Below are 22,013 nucleotides of genomic sequence, written 5' to 3' on the forward strand. Positions count from 1 at the left end.
TGTCCCCTCCTGTCAGGAGCTGTACAGAGCCACAAGGTCCCCCCTGAGGCTCCTTTTCTCCAGGCTGAGCCCCTTTCCAGCTCCCTCAGCCACTCCTGATGCTGCAGACCTTTCCCAGCTCTGTTCCCTTCTCTGGACACACTCCAGCCCCTCAATGTCTGTCTTGTGAGGGGCCCAAAACTGAACACAGTACTCAAGGGGCCTCAGGAGTGCCCAGCACAGGGGATAATCACTGCCCCTGGCACTGAGCTGGATGGACCATGGCTGCTACAGCCCAGGTGCCCATGGCCTTGTTGCCCACCTGGGCTCATGTTCAGCCTTGACTCCTCATTTCTCCCCACATAACCTCAGTACATCCTCATAGTCCTCTTGATTTATCTGGCCCTTTTTCCTTCTCATCTTCACTGCCTCATCTTTTGGCACATCTGCTCCTGGAGATTTAAGTTTTCCTTCTTGAAGAATTCCCTGCCTTCCAGAGCTCCTTTTCAGGGGGAAAAGAGAACAGTCTTTTGCAAATCAGTAATATTAAATGTGGAATGTGAGCATTTGTCTGGAATCTGAACATTTGTCTGCTCAGTTGTGCGTGTGTCCCATGCTGACCCCACAGTCACTCCTACCTGGGTGTTCTGGAATCCTGTTGTCTCTTTGTGAATCAGAGAGGGAACTGAGTGTCTCTCTGTGTTTCCAGGGTACCCCACGTGCAAGGAGAAGGTGAAGAGGAGGCCTGGTGGCCGCTCTGAGGTGATCTACAACTACGTGCAGCGTCCCTTCATCCAGATGTCCTGGGAGAAGGAGGAGGGCAAGAGCCGCCACGTGGATTTCCAGTGCGTTCGCAGCAAATCCCTGACAAACCTGGTCACGGTGGGGGATGATGTCTCAGAGGACCACGAGGTTATCATGCATCACCCCCCTCAGGTGGATGAACTGGACAGGCTGAATGCCCCCTTCTCCCAAATGGTTGTTAATGATCTACCAGATTAGTGTGGCTCAGGGTGGAGAAATCCTGCTGGAGGTGGGAAGTTCTCACCACAGTTTCATCCCAGGTGATGGGACACAGACTCCTGCCAGGTGCTTTATCCTCGTTCATGCTCTTACTACGTTGTCATATTTCAAGCATGTTAATAAAGAGCCACACTCCATAGTCTTAATTGTGCAATCAAAAGCAACATCTGCTCAGACAAAAAGGAAATGACCTGTTGTTTCTACTACAAAGGCTTCCGGATTGTGGGTGCTGAATATTTTATCTGAACTTCTGAAAGAAGAGCACAAGTGTGGAAATGTCTTGTGGGACATAAGAGAGGAAATTCTGGGCCTGTCAAGACAAAGCTTTCCTTTGCCATGAGGCACAGCTTTGTTTTTGTGAGTTACAGAGGAGTGAACATCAAAGCAGGACAGATGATATTCTATATCAACCAGCAGAAATGTAGCACAGTGTGACAGCAAAGCCTGAGCATGGAGGAATCTGTTTGCACTGCCACCTGGCTTTGGGTCCAGCGTGGTGTACTGCTGCCCTAGGAAGGAGGAAGCAGTTCCATAGGAAGCATATTCACAGGAATTCCCCATCTGTACTTCTCTGTGAGATGGAATCATTGTTTTTAGGGATGTTTTCTGTTAAGTTCAGTAAAATGAGTAGATCGTGCTGAAGGAAAACCCAAAAAAGACTGTAGCTGATATTTTACCAATAAAATAAATCTGTTAATAGCCACATAGATGTAAGAAGCTTTCTAGAGGTGACTGTGCATACTGAAGACTTTGTGTTGTCTTCTCCATGCCCCTGCTAAGACAAACAAAGCCAGTGGAGGAGCTCCCAGTTTACTACCTGAGTAAAATCCTTGTTCTCATCAACCTTAGTCAGAATTGCTGTAGACTCTCCAAGGAGCTGCTGCAGCAGCTTTAAAAAAACAGCTTTTCTTCCCCATTTGGAACTGACTGGGCCATTTTTCTGTCAGGCAGGTAAGAAATACCAATAGTAAACCAGCTCTAAGAAGAGAAAAGTGCACATACCTGGGAACAACTCCTTTACTGCTCTGAGTGTTATCCTGATCTCAGTGTTATCCTGATCTATGTAAGGCTCTGGGAATTTGGGTTCAGGGCCAGCAAAGCTGTGACTGTAAGAGCAGGCACACTTTAGGCTGGTTTAGCTCAGGTGGATTGGAGCCTCACTGATTCTGCTCCTGCAGCACTGAGTTCCCTGTGGGAGTTCCCTGTGGGAGCTGATTTAACCCCTGATGAGCCCACAGTGAGTTCTGCACTGCCCCAGCTGAGCTGAGAGCACCCAGAACTGAGCTGCCTCACAAAGCCATCCCTTCTGAGGCTGTGTAAAGGCTCTCTGTACCCAAACCAGAGTTTTAAAACATGGTGCTGGTGCAAAGAAAAGCTGATACCATCCAAGAAGGAGAGGGACAGAGCTCCTCACAGAACTGGGCACGTCAGTGCTGCTCTGGCAAAGGTGTTGAAACCTGCATTTCATGAGTGTTACCTGGTCAGATTTGGCAAAACTGAGGTGTAGGTATCAATCTGGCCCTAGAAAGTTTAATCTTTTTTTGCCAGGCTGCAACATCAAGCAAATTTGTATTGTTCTCCTCCTGACTGCCACGTGCATGGTGAGTTGAGCAGTGAAATTTGCTGCTGTTTGCTGCCAAGGTGTTTGTGGTTTTCAGTGCAAGTAACATAACGAGATCAAGCAGAAATTTTTAGTTGCAAGTAACAAATCTCTGCCAAGGCACATTTTAGTTTCCATTAGTATGGATAGAAGTTCCATTCTCTCAGTATTTCCATTCTTAGCTTCTTTCCCAAGTGCAGCAAACAGATTTCTTCTAAAAAGAAGTGCCTATGGGAAGATTTCAAGAGTTCTAGGTGTTCAGATGCCTAAATTTCTCTTGACTACTTTTGAAAACTCCTCCCTGTGTGTGTTTGGGTCAGTAGAGATAAGTGTCCTTTGGTGCCTGCACAGAGCTGGGGGGATGTGCAGACACTCCATTGTTGCTCCAGATGAATTGTTATTTTTGTGGTAGAGAAAAGAAGACACATGGACCATGAACCTCCACCAGGGGCCAGGCCAAGCCCAGTCCTTGCCTTGGTATGAGCTGTTCCTCAGGACAGCAGAAGCACTGGTGAGGCCAGCAGTGGTGGAACTCATCCCTAGGCTCTGAGTGCCCAGCAGTGATGGCCCCCAAGCTCTGTGATTGTTTTCCAGTGTGGATTTATTTCCCCAGCAGTGTCAGGTTGAAGTAAATGAGTGCTGGTATTGCCCAGCTGAGCTGGAATTGGAGGTTCCACACGTTCTGCTCTAAGGACTGGAGTGTGGGTGTTGTTTTAGGACTGTGTCAAGGCATCAGGTGCTGAGAATTCACCTCAGCAGCACTTTTGGGATCTGACAGCTAAAGGATCATATCCAGGCAAACCAAATCCCACCCAGTGTGTCCCTGAGCCCAGGGGCAGCTCAGCTCTGGAAGGATCCAGGCATTGATTAAACTGCACCAGGCCCTCTTGGGAGTTACAGGCAGTGCCTGTAGGAGTTTGTGATTCCCTGTGCAACCAGCTGGACCTTCAGCATGGGATGCACATTGCCCAGCTCCCATGGTTTCCATGCAGATTTACCACTTACCCACTGTGGTTTATTGGCTTTCCCAAGTAATTATTCCTTCTGGATTTTTAATTTTGTTAGTAGAGTGAGTTCCATTGGAACACTGCATCAAATTTTAAAAGTGTTTGCTTTTCCTCCTTGCACGGTCACCTACTTCAAGTACAAGGTCAACTTTTGTCTTACTCTGGATGTACTGAAGTGCTCCTGTGCTGTGTATGGACCCCAAATGTATGGTTTCTTTTCTGTATTAAAGTATAAATTATATGTGACTTGTTTGGCTCCTTTAACAATTGTTTTAAATGTGGAGTAGAACAGGCAGGGCATGGAGAGCTACAAGGTTTTGTTTCTTTGCTTCATTAAATGTGGGTTGTGATTCCAAAGGCTTAGGAGTAGTTTGGCATCAGAGCCTGGTTTGCAGGGAGGTGTTCCCACCATTTGTGCTGAGAGGACCCCAGAGTTTACTTCATCTCTACACCTCATTGCAGTGCTGTTCTAAAGGCAGCACTGACAACACTCCTCGACCCACAAACTGCAGCATCTCTAACAAACCCCAGTGTTTTTGTTCAGTGCTGTGAAAGGTGTTCTTCACTTTCACCTACTTGTCTTCAGAAGAAAACAGCTTTGGAGCAGATCTGGCTTTGATTTCCATCTTCAGCCTTGGATGTACTTCAGGCTTCTCTTGATGAAGGTTGGCAAGGCACTAAAAGTTTGAATAAGGTGGAGACCTCACAGCACCTTCCACTACTTGGAGAGGCTACAAGAAAAGTGGAGGACTTTTCATCAGGACCTGGACAAGGGGATGGATTCCCACTGCCAGAGGGCAGGGATGGATGGGATATTGGGAAGGAATTGTTCCCTGTGAGGGTGGGCAGCCCCTGGCACAGGGTGCCCAGAGCAGCTGTGGCTGCTCCATCCCTGGCAGTGCCCAATGCCATGGTGGGGCTTGGAGCAACCTGGGATAGTGAAGATGTCCCTGCCCGTGGCAGGGTGTTGGAATGGATGAGCTTTAAACCCTTCCAACCCAAACCATTCCAGGATTCCCTGATTCCTGTTTGTAAAACACAACATACCAACAAGAGTGTGTTTACTAAGAGGATTTTATTTACACAACACAATCGCTCCATAAAAAGTTGACTACACCTGCCAAATTGTACAGTGCAATTTTGTAACAGCTTTTAAATATTTACAGAACACTTTTTCAACTTCGAGGTTAAGGCAGAGTCAGGGCACAGTGATAAGAAACACTTAGTGCAGCTTTGTGCTAGGCATGATACAGAGATGAACTGGCAGCATAAGGTGTTCAGATCCATTGGAAATTCATATTGGAATTACTTCTACAAATCCAGCAACTGTAGCTTAAAAAAAAACAGAGGTAAAAGATACTAAGAACCTCAAAACACAAAAAATGTAAAAATGTTTGGCTACCATGGGAGATGTAACAGGCATACAAAATCCTTACTGTCAGCAGTGAAATGTGGATCCTGGAAGGAGATACTGCAGGAGACACTTTTTTCCCTAATGTTGGTATAAAACTGGAACAGGATGCAGGCTTACAGTGCACCTGGGATACAGAACCTCCCACTGCAAAGCTGTGTCCAGCAGGACTGGATTCAAACACATCCAGCTTTTGCTGGAAGACAACAGGAATGAGGTACCCAACTGCTCCTTGTGCCTTTGAAAACTTCACCTTGGACTCCTGTGACACACCTGAGGGGTCCCACTTCAAACACAGCACTAAAAATGCACAATACACAGTACTAGAGAGTTGGTTTTTCACAGCAACTTATCACAACTTAAAATGGTTTAGCTTCTTCATCTTTGGTATTTATAAATAAAAATGCTGGTCCCTTTCAGTAAAGGGCTAAGAATGCAGCTATTATCTCAAAATCATTTGTTCCTAATCCACAGCAGCTTCAAAGGATTTTGATTTTTGTTTTTATTTTAAGGCAGTAACTAAGCTGTTAAGAATTGGAAAAAAAAAATCTTACATTAATTCCAATGGTTTATAAGGCAACATTTTCAAATGGCTAGAAGAAACTGCAGGATAAAGATGGAACAGTTTGAGAATCTGGAATCAGTCCTTCATGCAAAGTCAGAAAGAAGCAGAATGTGATGCAGGGATGAGCTGATGAAAGCCTGATCCTGTAAGTCATTCCTTCCTTAGCCCTTACCCATCCGAGTGAGCCCTTCTGACCACAGAGATCCTGGGGCTTCTGATTAAGGCTGGCTTTGCATTTCAGCTTGCTAGGATCCAACTGCTGTCTGAACTGCTTATGGCAAGTCATGAACTCACAGGACATGTACAAAAAGCACAGGGGTGGTGAGGGGAGGACCCTGATGAGTTCTGTACAGTACTGGCAGTCCCCCACCAGGCCTTGGGGATGGCACTCGAGTCAAGAGACATCTAGGTAAACATTCCCTAAAAGCACCTATATAAAAAAAAAGTTCCACTACAAATCCATTTTGTTTCATTTTCTAATCAAGAAAGTCAGGACGAAACAGACCTGGAAGCCTTTTTTTTTTTTTTTTTCCTGTGAGACATCACTGGAGCTTTGTCTTGTCTGTACTCCACAGTTAGTGTTCAGCACCAAGAGAAGTTTGCAGGAATCCAAGACAATTTGAATTGAGACATGCTTTTAGAAAACTGATTGAATTGTATTTTTAATATCTGATGGCAAATTCCGGACTGGAACCATGCAGGCTTATGGGTTAATGCCACCTGCCCCTACAAGTGCAGAGTTAACTACAAATGGGCACAACGTGGAGCTTGTGGTTAGAAAAACAAATCAGGAAAAGCTCAGCTGAGGCAGAATCCTCCCTCCCAAAATGCTGTCATGTTCTGAGAGAGGCTTAGGCAAGGAAAGGCACTTTGGGGCTCTCCTGGAGAAACCCTGATCAGAACTGAATGTACTTTTATCAACAGAGTAGGCAACAATCAATGAGTGGACAGGGTGGGTTCCAGTGCCCCAAAAGTGACCCCATGAGCACCATCCATGGAACACTCTGGGTACAGATGGTACAGCAAGAGCAGCTCTGTGAGGGAACACCAGGCAGGCTCCATCAGCAACATCCTGATCCTGTTCTGCTCAAAACCAACAGCAAAAAGGCCACAGGAGTTGGGTTTTGGCCTTTAAAGCACTGAAGATGCAGCAGAGCTCAGAGGAGGCTGAGAAACAGCAGCAGGCAGCCTGGGGAGCCTCAGGGCTGGCCCAGCCGTGCACAACTTGCCCACCAAGGATCAGGTTCCTGGAATTCCCTCCCTCTGCTCTAATTCCAGACCCACTTATGTGACCAGCTGTAGTTTATCTGCATTGCTTATGGATCCACCCTGAAATACTGAAAAACTCGGTGCTCAGTGGAGGAAATGGCGCATTTCTCCTCTATTTAGGAAGGAAAAGGTGTTGCAAAATTTTTTAATTTAGAAAAAATATTAAATGGCTTGAGGGTCACTTAGTACCAAAAGTAAAGTGCACCAGAACTGGGGGCCACAGTGACAGAGCTGAGAAATGCAATTGAAGAGGCTTCCAGGGAGCATTACAAAAACAGCACTACAAAGTAAGGTTAAGGCAATCTGAGTTGTGTCCTTCTACTAGACAGTTTCCTGGAGAGTTGTCTGTCTCAAGCTTCAATTATTGCTTTGTTTCCTCTGTCCTGGAGTCCTCAGCTGGACTGGGCAAACAGTGCTGGCAGAGTTGGCAGAGTGAGTTTGTCACTTAATGCAGGACTGGACACAGTCCTATAGAATTCCATGGTTTGCAATGCCAAAGGGAAAGCTTGCTGTCATCTCCCAATGGACTAGACAGTCTGGCAAAAAATATAAAAAAAACTCTTGCTCCTGAAGCAGCAAAAGGTGCTGGCAGCAGAGATGATGCAAACATGTGGAATTTTTCAATGGCGCAGGGAAAAAAAAATCCTTAATAACAACCAGGTGTGTAACAAAACAGGGTCCTGAATTCTTCTCCAAGAGTTGATAGCCCTCAAGTTTTCTTTAAAAAAAAAACAACAAGTTCTTTTATGGGTATAAACCCAAAGTACAGCAACAGAATTCCATGGCTCAGAAGTCCCAGGTAAAGCTGTGTTACTTCCCTCCTTTCATATAGGATGGAATTGCTCCTCGGGCTGTCAGGCCCTCGAAACGCTTGTAGGTGTAATTGATAAAAACCCAGTCTTTGTTCTTGTAGTCTGTCTCTGGGTGGTTGCTTGTTGCCACTGGGAAGACATAGAAGAAATAGAATTAATTATCCTTTGGAGCTGCAGAGTTTATTTTTTTATACAAAACACTGGATGAATGTTTCTAAAGGAAAACAAAAAATCCTAAATGCAGATGCAGCTTTGTGTTTCAACCCCAGGAAAGAACTGCTGAGACACAGGACACGGCAAAAGCATTGTGAGCTAGAAGAGGGCAGATTCAGATGACAGAAAGAAGAAATTTTTTACAATGTGAGCTGTGAAACACTGGCACAGGTTGCCCAGAGAGGTGGTGGATGCCCCAATCCCTGGAAGTGTTCCAGGCCAGGTTGGGCAGGCTTGGAGCAGCCTGGGATAGTGAAGGTGTCCCTGCCCATGGCAGGGGGTGGAGTGGGATGAGCTTTAAGGTCCCTTCCAACCCAAACCAGTCTGGGATTCTGTTTTTAAACTCATGGAGCAAATGTGTGGCTATGCTGTGATCCTTCAGAGATTCACAGCAAAAATCCCCATGAGTTCCACCCTTCCCCACCCTGCTCCAAGTGCCAGCAGGAATCAGCACCAAGGGGAACTGGCAGCACTGGGTCTCAAGCCCTGCTGAGATTTGAACTTTCTGGAAGCTCTGCTGCCTCTGAGAGCTGCCCTTTCTCAGGCAACTCTCACATCATCTACAAGCCTGCATCTCCTCCAAAACCCAGCTTGCAACCCCTGCACCACAAAGCTATTTGGTCATGGTAAAAATTAATCAGTATCTAGTAAGATCTGACTAACAGGAAGGATTATTCTACAGAAGAGGAAGGTTTACACAGAGAATCAAACAATCATTTACCTGTTGGTTTAAGGATATCAGATTCTGGAAATTCATCAAAGTTTGAGGTATCATCAATGCTTTTAATTTCTATTGAAATCGCAGCAGGTCTCTCTCTGCCAAGAAGAGCAGATGAAGCATTGAGTTTCAAAGGCAGACAAAGCAGGGTTCAGCCACCTTTCATTTCTTAGCTGAATCATGACTGAAGGTACCTAAACCTCAGCAAGCATCAGGTAGAGAACAAAATGTTCTCACCCACAGCTGGATGTGATAAATGCCAGTCAGCTGCTCCCTGCTGCAGACCAGGGCTGGCCTGAGCAGCCCCTAGAGAAGAGCAGTTGCTTTTCTGCAAAGCATCTTACCTGATGTGCTCCCAATCAACCCCTTCAAAGAATGGGTTACTCTTTATTTCCTCCACACCAGATGCACCAATTCTGTGCTCCCATTCACAGCAAAATCTGGGATGGAAGGAAGAATGAAAATGAAGGGAGAATGAAAACGAAAGCATTCCATCCAGAAATGGAACAGCTTTCTGAACTGATACTGCTGCAGTTTCTTAACATATAAATGGAGCAGACCAAGAACTTCCACAGCAAAACCAACACACAAAGTTATGTACAGGAATGTCATGTCCAATGCCACAGTTAAGATGTGCTACTCCTTCACAACAGGATAATGTGACCTTTCTATTTCAGGACCAGAGTAGAGGAGAACATATAAAGCCTAAAAAACCAGACATTTATATTTCTGTCCTGAGAACAGATACTGAAGTACAAATGAGTCAGCAAGCACTGGGACATTTGTATGCTCCAGTGCATACAAAGGCAAAATCATTGCTGTTGCAAGAAGTCAACTCTGTCAAAAGGATTGAACTTGTGTCCTTCCATGAGAAGGCTGCAGGCAAAATAAGGAGCAGAAACATTTTGCCAGAGTAGTAGCACTTCCATGGGAACTCCTTTTTAGCACAGTTTAGTCAGGGAACCACTAAATGCCCTGAGAGACAAAAGTATTTGACAAGGGAGTGCAGCATTTAATGCATGGGTGTAACAGTTTGTAGCATCAGGGTTTTCCATGTGAAACAAGCCATGAGAGGCATAGAACACAAAAACAAGAAAATTAGTGCTGTATTAACTGGCAAACCATGGGGTTGGCACCTTAAAATAAGATCCTTGGCTTTATCAGAGATTGGAACCTCTGGAGGAAATGTCAGGGTCTCCTTCCAGTTCATCACTTTCTTATACGTCTCTTGAGGAGTCTCAGAACAGAATGGTGGATAACCTGAAAGTAAACAAAAATATCATCTTGGATCAAGCAAAATTAATCCCTGAAGCCAGAACACACCAGAGACCAGGCAAGGAGTGGATGCTCTGAGAACTTGACCCCAAGCACAGAAATTGGCTGCCCAAAGCAGCTGTGGCTGCCCCATCCCTGGAAGTGTCCAAGGCCAGGCTGGACGGGGCTTGGAGCAGCCTGGGATAGTGAAGGTGTCCCTGCCATGGCAGAGGGTGACAGGGATGAGCTTTAAAGTCTTCTCCAACCCAAATCAGTCTGGGATTCTATGAATATATGAATACAGCTGATGTGCTGCTCCACCATTCCCACCTCCAGCCTGCCCTGCCTGTTCCTTACCAATCAACATCTCGTACATGATGACCCCCAGGGACCACCAGTCACACAGTTTGTTGTATCCAGTCTGCATGAAGACCTCAGGAGCAATGTAATCTGGAGTTCCCACCGTAGAAAAAGCCTGGAACAAACACCATCAGTTATGCATCTGTAGGGAAAACTGCCTGACATGGACATGGGAACTCAAACAACAGTGATTATTTTGAGAAGACACCAGATTGTCTCTGAGATCCTTTAGCAAAGGTGTTTAAAGCCTTTCTTCCAAAATATGTAGAGACAAAATTACTATCTTCACGTGAAAGAGTCTTAAAATAGCACCAGGAAAACAGGGAAGGGTATCAGTGTCCTGGAATGGGTCACCTTGGAGACCTTTGTGAGACTGGAAGTGGCAAGAACTGATAGTTTTGGCTGGGAGACTTCAGATATCCATGTAAATAATTATGGCAGTGCTACATATGTCACCAGCTGTTCAGCAGATGGATGAAGGACAAACTAGAGTCATTCCTCTTCTTTTTAAAAAAATCCCTGAATCTTTTCCTTTCAGGATTGTCCAGACCTCAGATGCATTAAAAACTTCCATGTAAATCCATGTTCCATGTGGGTGCAACACCTCAGCAGGAACATCTCCAAGCAGGTGGAACCTACTCACCAGCTGCCGGCGATTCCTCTTCCAAGTCTCTGCTTTCCTCTTGGAATTCATGTTCTGGAAAGCTGAAGGAGATTCAATAGCTGTGACTGGATCCTACTGGACACCCAATACATTTTTACCCCCAAAATATCTTTACCACTACACTAAAGATCTCATTTAAGATGTGGGTCAATACCTCAAATCTAAACCTCTCAGCAACTTCCAAACCTATGAAATATGGGCAACATCTAATTGAGCCTTTCATTAGCAAACTGTGTTTTCATGTGATGTAACTCCATGATTGAAGGTCTTCCCTTCCAGAATAATCCTGGATACTCAAGAGACTGTGCTGGTTTATTCATTTCAGTAATGAGATCCAGCAGCTACCAACTCACTGAGTTCTCATTTTATTACACATGCAAAAAGCTACAGCAGAATCTGTTTTAGAGACAAACTTCTGGAAATGAAAGTGGGTTTAAAGTAACTGAAATGATCTTACAGAAAATGAAAATCCACCTCAGGATGTAAAGCTGATTATTAGATCCCCACTGCAGCCATACCCTCACATGGAAATGAGTTTTGTCAGGACCCAAGAGCAACCAACCAGGTACCCTTTGGAGCCAAAGAACTTACTGAAGTCACTGGGAAGACTGTGATTCAAGTTCCTGTAAAATTCTGTCCTGTGGGCTTTCTTCAGTCCAGTACACAGACCAAAATCCGAGAGTTTCACGTGGCCCTAGAAATAAACAAAAGAAAACAACAAAAACACCCAATATAAGGCATTATCATAGGAAATCACAGCATCAGCAAGGTTGGAATAGAACCCAACACCACCCTCAACACTTCTAAGTGATGTCCCCAAGTGCCACATCCAGATGCCTCTTGAACACTTCCAGAGACTGTGACTCCATCACCTCCCTGGGCAATTTATTCCAATGCCTGACCACTCCTGCAGTGAAAAAAAATATCTAATATCTAATCTGTACCTCCCCAGCACAACTTAAGGCCAGTTCCTCTCATTCTTTCCCTTGAGACATGGCAGAAGAGCCTGACCCCCATCTGGCTGCACCTTCCTGTCAGGGAGAGCAAGAAGGTCCCCCCTGAGCCTCCTTTTCTCCAGGATGAGCCCCCTCAGGTCTCTCAGCTGGTCCAGACCCTTCCCCAGCTCCATTCCCTTCTCTGGACACACTCCAGTCCCTCAATGTCCTTTGCTTTCCTTGTTTAAACCCAACACTGGATGGGTACAGGGAATGAAGCCATCAGTGCTCCACAGAGAAAGCCCAGTGCCAATTTACTTCAGGAAACCTCTGCTCTGCAAGCTCCCAACCACTTCAGGGTGGAAGGAAACATCTCCAGAGGCACCTGCAGTCCCTGGGCTGTGTATTGACTCCAGGAGATAAAAATCACCCTAAATTCAGTGATTGAATCTGTCCTGGTGCATAACATGACCACACTGACCACAAGAAAATTTTTAGAAGTGTACCTATAAAATACACCTCCTTTTCAAAGCCCTAAATGTAATCATGTCTAGAGGTGAACATTCTGAATTGTGCACACTGCTTGGAGAAGCTGTGGCTGCCCCAGCCCTGGAAGTGTCCAAGGCCAGGTTGGATGGGGCTTGGAGCACCCTGGGACACCAGAAAGGTGGAACAGGATGAGTTTCAAGGTCCTTTCCAACCCAAACCATCCTGGGATTCTGCAGTAATTCCACACAGTAGTGGGAAACTCATTATTTACTGCTGGCAAACTCTTTCCAAGAAATCGTCATTTTAGGCAAACTTGGGAGTGAGAAATAAGAGGAACTGAAACAAATGGGCTTTCTGCAAAGTGCCTGCAATAACCAGGTAGGCTGGGCAGCCCTCAGGGGTACACCCTGATCCTGAGGGAGGTTCTCCACTCTCAGCCTGGCTACTGGAACAGCCACGTCCTTCACATTTGGTACCACCAGAGCTGCCAAGTGGGAGTGGAACAGATGTGAGAGAAAAGGGAAACAGCTTTGCCTAAGAGGGAACTGAAACCACGTGCTTTAAACTGCATCTGAAATTGCCAAAAATAGTTTAAACAGCTGTCAGAAGAGCTCAAGGTCTGAGTGGAGCTGGGGTCTTTCCTGGCTTTTGGGGATTCTCCCTGGCAATCTGGCAGATATGCCCCTCAAAAGCTGGAAGGGACAGGGCTAAATAAAGAAGCACCATCTTCTTCCACAACTGTCCACACCCCTTCAGGTCAATATGAGCAGTCACAAGGCCTCTTTGCTCCTCTCCAGCCCATACCTTGCTGTCCAGGAGGAGGTTGTCTGGTTTTATGTCACGATGGATGAATCCCAGCTGGTGGATGGAGTCAATGGCCAGCACGGTCTCAGCAATGTAGAACTGTGTCTCCTCCTCTGTCAGAGTGTCCTTCTTCATCAACAATGTCATCATGTCACCTGGAAACCCCCCAGAGGTGAACACACAGGCTCCACTCTCACTGAGTTTGAAGACATTTCTAGAAAAAAGCCATTTCTGCTGCATTGAGCTAAAAACAGCAGAGATTGCCAAACCTGGATATGCTCTGGCTCTGTAGACAGCCAGGGCATAGCAAGAGTAGGAATTAGAAGAATATTAAAGCCAAGTTTAAATACCTGCAGCTTGAAGACCCAAACAGGAAACCTCAAGCCTGCCCAAACACCTCAGTACCCTAAAAAGCAGAAATCTTGTTCCCTTCCAGATGTACAGTACAAACACCACGTGCACTCCAGTCCCAGACTGCATTCTAATGAAGGAATTGCCAATCCCCAATCAAAAGGAGAGCAGCCCTTGCATTCCAGAGTTACCTCCAGGCAGGAACTCCATGATCAGGTAGAGGTTTAGCTTGTCCTGGAAACTGTAAAACATCTTCACAACCCACAAGCTGTCTGCCTCCACCAGGATGTCCCGTTCTGCACGGATGTGGCCAACCTGGACACGCACAGTGCACTGGGTAAGTTTTATTAAATTCATGTATTTCACAGGCAATTCAATTATTATTCTGAACAGCATCAAATATTGAGAAGACAAAAGTCAAATTTCTGCACAAAGGCAGAAACACTATCAGAACATTCAACATGTGGTTGATTATATATATATATTTTATACCTATTACATATACACCTATATATAACTCTATAAATAGTAAACCTGTACATTATATAAATCCTATATACAAAAATCTCAATTCTTTACAAATACACCTAATAATTAGATCTCTTTTTAAAAACACAAGAGCTTCATCCCAGTGCTTAACACATGAGTGTCCCAGATCATTATATATCCAGAAGTACTAGCAAAGGAAAGCTTTAAATATGTTAAATACTGCTTCTTTATGTCTCTGAGTCTGAATTCCAGGTGTTGTAGCTCTGATATTTATATCCAATCCTGCAAGTCAGAAGTGCAGTAAAACACTGGCCTTGAAGTCTGCATTGAATCATTTGCACAGGACTTTGTGTTGAAAAGAAGTGCTTGCGAATTCAGAGAATTTTCTGACTTATTTCCTCCATAAGAAAAGACACAAAAAGCCCAGAATTTTTAACCATTGAAGCACAGGTGGCTATTCCTCCTCTACACACACCACAGAGTGATCCATGGTACAGCTCCTGCAGTTGTATCTCTAATATTTATATCAAATCCTGTAGGTCAGAAGTGCAGTAAAACACTGAATCATTTGCACAGAACTTTGTGTTGAAAGAGCCCACTAGAAAAAAAGTCCTTGTGAATTCAGAGATTTTTCTGACTTATTGTGTTTATAAGAAAAGACACAAAACCCCCAGAATTTTTAGCTACTGAAGCACAAAAGCCTATTCCTGCTCTGCACACAGAGTGATCCATGGTACACATCCTGCAGTTGTATCTCTGATATAAATATCTTTATATTTATATCTGATCCTGTAAGTCAGAAGCGCAGTAAAACACTGGCCTTGAAGCCTGCATTGAATCATTTACACAGGACTTTGTGTTGAAAAGAAGTGCTTGTGAATTCAGAGATTTTTCTGACTTATTTCCTCCATAAGAAAAGACACAAAACCCCCAGAATTTTTAGCTACTGAAGCACAGAAGCCTATTCCTGCCCTGCACACACCACAGAGTGATCATGGCCCAGCTCCTACTCGAGGTGTTCCTCACCTGCTCCTTCTCAAGCATATCAGCTTTGCGTAGGATCTTCATGGCATAAACGTGCCCCGTGTCCTTCTTCTGCACCAGGCGCACCTGGGGGCACACAGACATTGATCAAACCCAGCACAGCTCTTGACAGAGTTTGGTATCAAACCCTTGGCTTCCATTTCATTAAATCATCTCAGGTTGTAAAACACCAGAACCATCAGACAGTGCACAGCAATGGCAGAAAGTCCTGTTAATGCTAAGAGCTGCAGTTATTTTCACAGAGGACCATGAGTGATTCACACCTGTAGGAAATAGATTTGTAGAGAATTCTTAAAGTTTAATACGAAGTTACATAGTATATATTTGTATGGAAACTTTGAGATAAGAAATATTAACTTAGAAATATTATGGAATAGGATAAATATTGTTGAGAGAAAAACAGAATTAGAAACAAGTTTTAGAAGAAATACATTGTAAATATATATAAATATATATAATATATAATTTTATATAAATATAATATACAATGTGTAATATACAATGTGTAATATACAATGTGTAATATACAATGTGTAATATACAATGTGTAATATACAATGTGTAATATACAATGTGTATTATACAATGTATAATATACAATGTATAATATACAATGTATAATATACAATGTATAATATACAATGTATAATATACAATGTATAATATACAATGTATGATGTGTTTATATATTATTATATAAACATTTATGTAATAATATATAAATACATTGTTTTATATCTATATATATAATGCCCACCAAGAATAATTTTAGATAACTAGCTTTAAAGCATTTACAACATAGGGTAGCAAAAACTGACAGACCAAGAAACACGTATAATATATTGTAATTAAGAAATAGTTAACTTCTGATTGTGATGGTGTAAATTGTAATATCTGTACTGTCTCACCCTTCACTTGAGATTAAAAATAGAATAAAAGTTTTTAAAACACTTCTCAATTACCCCATCTCTAAATCAGAAAAAAATATACACCTAAAGCAGGTGGTCCAAAGCCCCTTCTCTGAAGGCCACCACAAGAGAATGCAAGGCCCTCCACCTCTCCCTAAGTCCAGCCCCAGAAGTTCACCTTTAAATCCCACTGCGAACCTGTATTTAGCTGTCCATCAGATCATTTTCAACATCATTCTGCTTCCTTTAAAGCACAGGATGCCTTGAACCAGCATTTATTAGGTAAAAAAACAGCTGCACGTGCCTGTTCAGCTAAAGTCAATCTGTGGTTGTTCCTTTTGCTTCTATAAACTGAGCAAGTCTTTAACAAACACCAGAGCCAGTTAAAAACACATATAGTCATTTTTTCTGGACTCACCTCTCCAAATGCTCCTCTGCCTATTACTTTGAGAGACTCAAAGTCCTCCAGTCCCAGCCTGGTTCTCTTGAGGCGAAGGAACTCCGTCTCCTTCTGTGCATGTGCCGACCTCCTGATCCTTTTCTAGAGTTTAAGAGACCCCAGTGAGAGCTCTGCAGGTGGCTTCCACAGGGACCACAGCAATTCCAAGGAAAGATCCCAGATCTCCATTTAGAAAAAGAAAATTTCTTGTATTTAACCATTAAGACAGTTTTTCCACATTCATTACCTCTTCGTCTTTTAGGCCTTCTTCTTCCATCATTTGTTCTAGTTTCTTTTGTCTAGAGCAGAGACAAATTAGAAAAATAAAGGTTGAATCATTAACCTTGCTTTTTAAATTAAATTAGAAAAAAAAACCAGGTTGAATCATTAACTTTGTTTCTCAACAAGGTGCACATATCCACAACCTCTGGTTTGTGCCAGCAAGTTATAAGGGTAAAGATGTTCAAGAGACTCAGACAGGAAATTAATTCTGAAGAATCTACTATGTAGTTTTATAATTCCAACCTTGTCCTCTCTGGTTTTAATAAACTAAACCTGCCCTGAGTTCCACAAGTTATTCAAGTGTACATTTTTGCTGTACACAAACACAAATTGAGAGATCTGGGTTCTGTTCTTATCTCTCTCTGACACCTGGGCAAGTCACTTCAGGCCACAAGAAGCATTTAAACACCAAAATTTCACGTATTCCAGGAAGAATTGGTATTCAAACACATTTAAAATTTCTCTGCATCTCAAACTATTCAAATGCAAGATGAGAAAAGTTATTTTAGATTTCCTAATCCCTGAAATACTCAAAATACTTGGGAAGAGGAAACTTGTCTGTACATGTTCTCCCCCTTAAAGAATCAGAAATATTTACAGTCTTAGTACAAAGGGATTATTTGGGAGAAAAGAAAGGAGGAAGGAAGACTTTAGAAGGGGAATGACTTCAGGGGACATCTGTAATGATTATCCTCTGGAACTTTTTCCCAGTGCCAGTCATATTAACAGCTGGCTGAACAGGGCCTGGTGCTTTGGGACATTACAAATATACTAAAAAATTCCTTCTTTTTCTGCAAGTCATTCTTTGCAAGATCCTCTTCCTGTCTCCTGGGGCTCTCTGCAGCTGCTGTGATGTGATAATATTTGGGGTTATCACTTCAGAATCAAGCACAATGAAAATGCCCTTGCTCAAGTACCAGTGACCCCAATCCACACTCAAACCAGCAACTCCAGTAGCAAAATCTGAATTACACAGAATTAAACAGCTCAGCAGGACAGAGTGATGCCAAAGCCATGCTGAAATTCCCCCAAATATCCCTAATAGGTCAATCTGCACTTCAGGGTACAGTGTCAACACCATTTAAACTCCAAATTACACACCCACAGACATGTGTTGCTACAAAAAACATGTAACTCCTAAAGTCCAGTCTGTTTGTTCAGACAAGGTCTTAATACTAAACAGAAAAAAATCTGAGATTCTGGGAATACATAACAGTGCTCACAGTGAGTAAATAAATTTTAAAGGCAAGAGCTTTGTGAGGACAAAGAAACTAATTAAATCAGTGATATTTTCTGCCTGAACTGGGCCTCAGTCTCTCTTTACTCATCAGAAGCTTTGATGCAAGTATCTTTGCACATTAGTATTTATTTCTAAATTGTTTCCTCATTTCTGCAGCTCTTGCAGTGAGCAGGCACTGGGGAGCTCCTTGGGGAGCTTGTTAAGCAGCAAAGCCAAACCAACAATGAACCATTTTCCAAATTCTGGTTATAGCCTCCATGGCAAGCTGGGAGAACAGCAGAAGTGCCACAATTGAGGATATTCAGCAAATTAGAGGGTTGCAGCCAAAGTTAAGCCACACAGCTCAGTGCAGTGCATTGCTGGACTGGACTTTAAGAGGTGCCCAAGTTCAGGTCAGTCCCAGCACTGACTCCTCACAGCACCCCCTCCTTGCTCCCTGCACATCTGCACATGGCTCAGGGCAATCCCAGCAAAACCCAGAGAATGGACTGGGAGCAGCCCTGGCACGAGGATTTGGGGGTGCTGGTGAGGCAGAGCTGGACATGCCCCAGTGCAGACCCCACTGAGCCCTGGGCTGATCCCCCAGTGTGGGCAGCATTTGAGGGGGGGATTCCGCCCCTCTGCCCTGCTCAGGTGAGACCCCACCTGCAGAGGGAACTCCAACCCTGGGGCCAGCACAGGAAGGAGCTGGAGCTGCTGGAGAGAGCCCAGAGGAGGCCACAGAGATGCTGCAAGGGCTGAAGCCAGGCTGGGAGAGCTGGGAATGCCCAGCCTGGAGAGGTGAAGGGAAAGCGCAGAGCCCCTGCCAGAACCTAAAGGGGATCTAGGAGAGCTGGAGAGGGACTGGGGACAAGGGATGGAAGGACAGAACAAGAGGGAATGGCTTCCCACTGCCACAGGACAGGGTTAGGTGGGATACTGGTAAGGAATTTTTGGCTGTGAGGCACTGAGGCCCTGGCACAGGGTGCCCAGAGCAGCTGTGGCTGCCCCTGGATCCCTGGCAGTGCCCAAGGCCAGGCTGGACAGGGCTTGGAGCAACCTGGGGTAGTGAAGGTGTCCCTGCCCATGGCAGGGGTGGAACTGTATGAGCTTTAAGGTCCCTTCCAACAGAAACCAGAAGATTTTATTATTTTTGCTTTGAAAACAAAATCCATTCAATATAACTTTTGGCTGTTATCCAGCATGGAAGAGAAACAAGAAGGATTTTTACCTCATCTCTCGCTCCTCGTGCTGAGCTATGAGGTTGCTGTAGAAGTTTTCCAATGTCACCTTTGTCATTGTGACTCTCTCCTTGGTGTGGTTACTCATGGATGAGCACGGTGTAGGGCCTGTCATGGCCATGGCTGGTGGGAAAGGAGAAGGGAAGAACATCAAACATTATAAATGACAAATAATCTTGAAACAAGAATCCATACCCATTAAGTGGTGCTTAATCACAGAGTTCAGATTTTAATAACAAAGATCACCAGCTTAAGCTAAGCAGGGAAAAGTCTTACAAAATAAAAGGTACAAGTCAAACTTCCTGTTTTGAACATTTTTTGATCTGAAATTAAAGGGAAGGAAACTTAAGAAACTTTGAGCCTCAAAAACCACAATTTAAGCCAGCACTGCAAATGTTTATTGCTGCCACCACCCCATTCTATCTTCAATGAATGCTCAAAATAGGAATATCACACTGAAACATCTAATCCAGAAGTTATTCTTCCCATAACCCTTGCAGAAATAATTCCACCAGTTGCTTACAGGCTCTTCTGCTGTGAAATTTATCTAAATCCTGAAAGTTATCCCAATAAGAGAGCAACTGAGGAACGAGCAAAAAAAGTATTTAGTTGCCCTTAAGCACTTTTACTAGAAAAACATCTAGTAAATAAATTTGACCAAATCCAGAGGATCACTGCCTTTGAGCAAGTTGTAGCTTAAAAAATATCAAAAAACCCAAACCCTACTGTAAGTATCTGACATATTTATTTCTAAGAAAGATATATGTATTTTAATATCCTTTGTTTCTGAGAATACAGTAGATAAATACTGGAGTGTAGCATCTTCAGTGTATTTAACATCCCAGCTCTATTTCCTGATATGCTTTAAAAAACCCCAAATATTTCCAATGTACAACTACACCCTACCCTGCTTCTCCTGCACACCACATAACCTGCAGTAAGGTAACAGAGTTTTGCAAGTATTACTAGAAGTTGCAGACAAAATAGGTGAAACACTTCCCATTTTTATAACCCTGGGTGCTGCCAACATGCTCGAATGACTCTTTCTGTTCACTTTTTGCAGCTCTTTACGAAGCAAACCACCTCCTTCCCAGACAGCAGCTACGTGTGTGCTGTCCTCACAGGTTCCTCAGGGACAGGAGCTGGTGACCATCTCCAGCTGGGTGGCTTTTGAGATGGAATTATGGAATTATGTGAGGTGGAATCATGGCTTTATGCAAGAGCAGCTCAGAGTGACAGACACGAGTGGAGGGGTCACAACTCTGTGAGTATCCTTGGATATGAGGTTACACCCCAAGAGGTGAGTGCTTACACACCCAGAAATGGGGGCTGCCTCCGGAATTGGGGGTCTGCACCCCCAGATTTGGGGTCAGACACTCCGTGGCTGTCAGTGGGAGCTGTAAAACCCACGGGCGGTTTTCACTTCCTAGAGAACAAACCAGGAAAATTCTCTGACAGAAAGAGGTGCAGGGGAAATAAAAAAGGAAGGGGAACAAAAGAGAAAGTATCGGTGCCAAACCACCTGTTGGTGCTCGGGGCCCTTCACGGGGATGGGCGCTCAGAGCCCACCGAGCAGCCCGGGGGCAGCGGGACGGAGCGGGGCTGGACGCCCCCGCAGCGGGGCCCGGCGGGGAGGTGACACCGGCGGGGAGGTGACACCGGCGTGGCCCGAGCGGCGGAGGGGCCCGGCAGCATCCCCGGAGCGGACAAAGGGGGCCCGAGCCACCAACATGGGAGGAGCAGGGGAGCCCCGCCGGCCCCGGGCCCGCAGCGCGGCCGCCCCCAGCCCCGCTGAGCGCTCCGGGCTCCGCTCCCCGGGAGAGGCGAAGGGCCCGCGGGGACAAGGGGAAAGAGGGAAAGAGGAGGGCGGGGAGAGGATGCGGAGCGCTGGGTGGGGGGCGCCCGTAGGAACGAGGCGGGAGCGGCTTACCCGGAGCCCCCGGAAGGGGCGGCAGCAGCTGCAGGCGAGGCGCGGTCCCGGCTGCGGAGCGGCGGGTGGGGGGCTCGGAGCGGGGGCACCGCCGCCCCCCGCACCCACAGCGACCCGGCCGGGACGGGCGGCGCAGGGACCGCTACGGCAGCGCAGGCGCCCCGCGCCCGGCCCGCCCCGCCCGGGCGGAGCCCCGCGCCCGGCCCGCCCCCGCCCGCAGCGCCTGCGCCGCGCCCGGGGATCCGAACGGCGCGGGGATCCGAGCGACCCGCGGGTGCTGCGGGCCCGCATCAACCCCTGCTCTCCTCCGGTCCGGCCAGAGGCGCCGGCCTGCCTGCGGTGTCCCGGCATATGGCGCAGTTGAGATGCCCGCGATACACAGAGTGTCGCCGTGCGGTTTCAGAAGAACACCACCATACCACAGCAGAGGGCTTCAAGCCCATACAGAGTAGCATCATGTCACTTCAGAAGGCGCAAGAGTCTGGCCTTTCTTGTTCTTCAGCACAACCTTTTAAATCCTTATGATACATGCGCTGCATCTGTGTGCCCCATAGATTCTGTCCTACAGATCCCCTGTGCCCCACAGATCCTGTCTTCCCCATGGACCCTGAAATCCTGCCTCATAGATTCCCTCTGCCCCATAGATCCCGTCTGCCCCATAGATTCCTTCCCTTTGTGTTTGGTCAGTACACCTGGGCACTCCATGGTTCATTACCTTCAGTGCTGTTCACCTGACCCACACAGCTGTAGCTCGTTGGAATGAGGCCACAGCCCCTGTCCCAGTTACCACAAACTGTGTACCCTACACTTCTGTGCCTCTAGGATGCTCCTGGGTGCTCCTCCCGGCATGGGAAGCCCTGTCCTGGCTGCCTTTCCAACTTCCCTCCTTCCCACAATGGTGCTGTGACCTGCAGCCTCCCAGCACACAGCCTGGGCTCACCCAGGAGGGAAGGTTAGCTTTTCCCATCCCCATAGGGGTGATACACATCAGCCATGGCCAGAGGAAC

The 22,013-nt window shown here is 45.6% G+C and overlaps 2 protein-coding genes across 6 annotated transcripts in view; one reads left to right on the forward strand and one right to left on the reverse strand.

The window, feature by feature from the left end:
• KCTD20 (potassium channel tetramerization domain containing 20) overlaps positions 1 to 3,855 on the forward strand; it is a 35,104-nt gene extending 31,249 nt beyond the window's left edge. For all 5 annotated transcript variants that reach the window (XM_063178050.1, XM_063178051.1, XM_063178047.1 and 2 more), the window contains one exon: positions 689 to 3,855. In XM_063178050.1, coding sequence (XP_063034120.1) covers positions 689 to 981 — 293 coding nt within the window. In that variant the 3' untranslated portion in view covers positions 982 to 3,855. The remainder of the gene's footprint in view (positions 1 to 688) is intronic.
• An 810-nt stretch (positions 3,856 to 4,665) lies between these two features.
• STK38 (serine/threonine kinase 38) lies at positions 4,666 to 21,081 on the reverse strand. Its single transcript, XM_063178052.1, has 14 exons — positions 21,007 to 21,081; positions 19,067 to 19,199; positions 16,582 to 16,633; positions 16,314 to 16,436; positions 14,970 to 15,053; positions 13,646 to 13,769; positions 13,104 to 13,258; positions 11,467 to 11,569; positions 10,855 to 10,916; positions 10,209 to 10,326; positions 9,734 to 9,857; positions 8,942 to 9,037; positions 8,601 to 8,695; positions 4,666 to 7,795 (listed from the first exon to the last, which is right to left on the reverse strand). The coding sequence occupies exons 2-14, from the start codon at positions 19,195 to 19,197 to the stop codon at positions 7,665 to 7,667; spliced, it is 1,398 nt and encodes a 465-aa protein (XP_063034122.1). The 5' UTR covers positions 19,198 to 19,199; positions 21,007 to 21,081; the 3' UTR covers positions 4,666 to 7,664.
• Between the last annotated feature and the right edge of the window lie 932 nt (positions 21,082 to 22,013).

This window comes from Melospiza melodia, chromosome 28 (assembly GCF_035770615.1).
Source record: "Melospiza melodia melodia isolate bMelMel2 chromosome 28, bMelMel2.pri, whole genome shotgun sequence".
NCBI lineage: Eukaryota > Metazoa > Chordata > Aves > Passeriformes > Passerellidae > Melospiza > Melospiza melodia.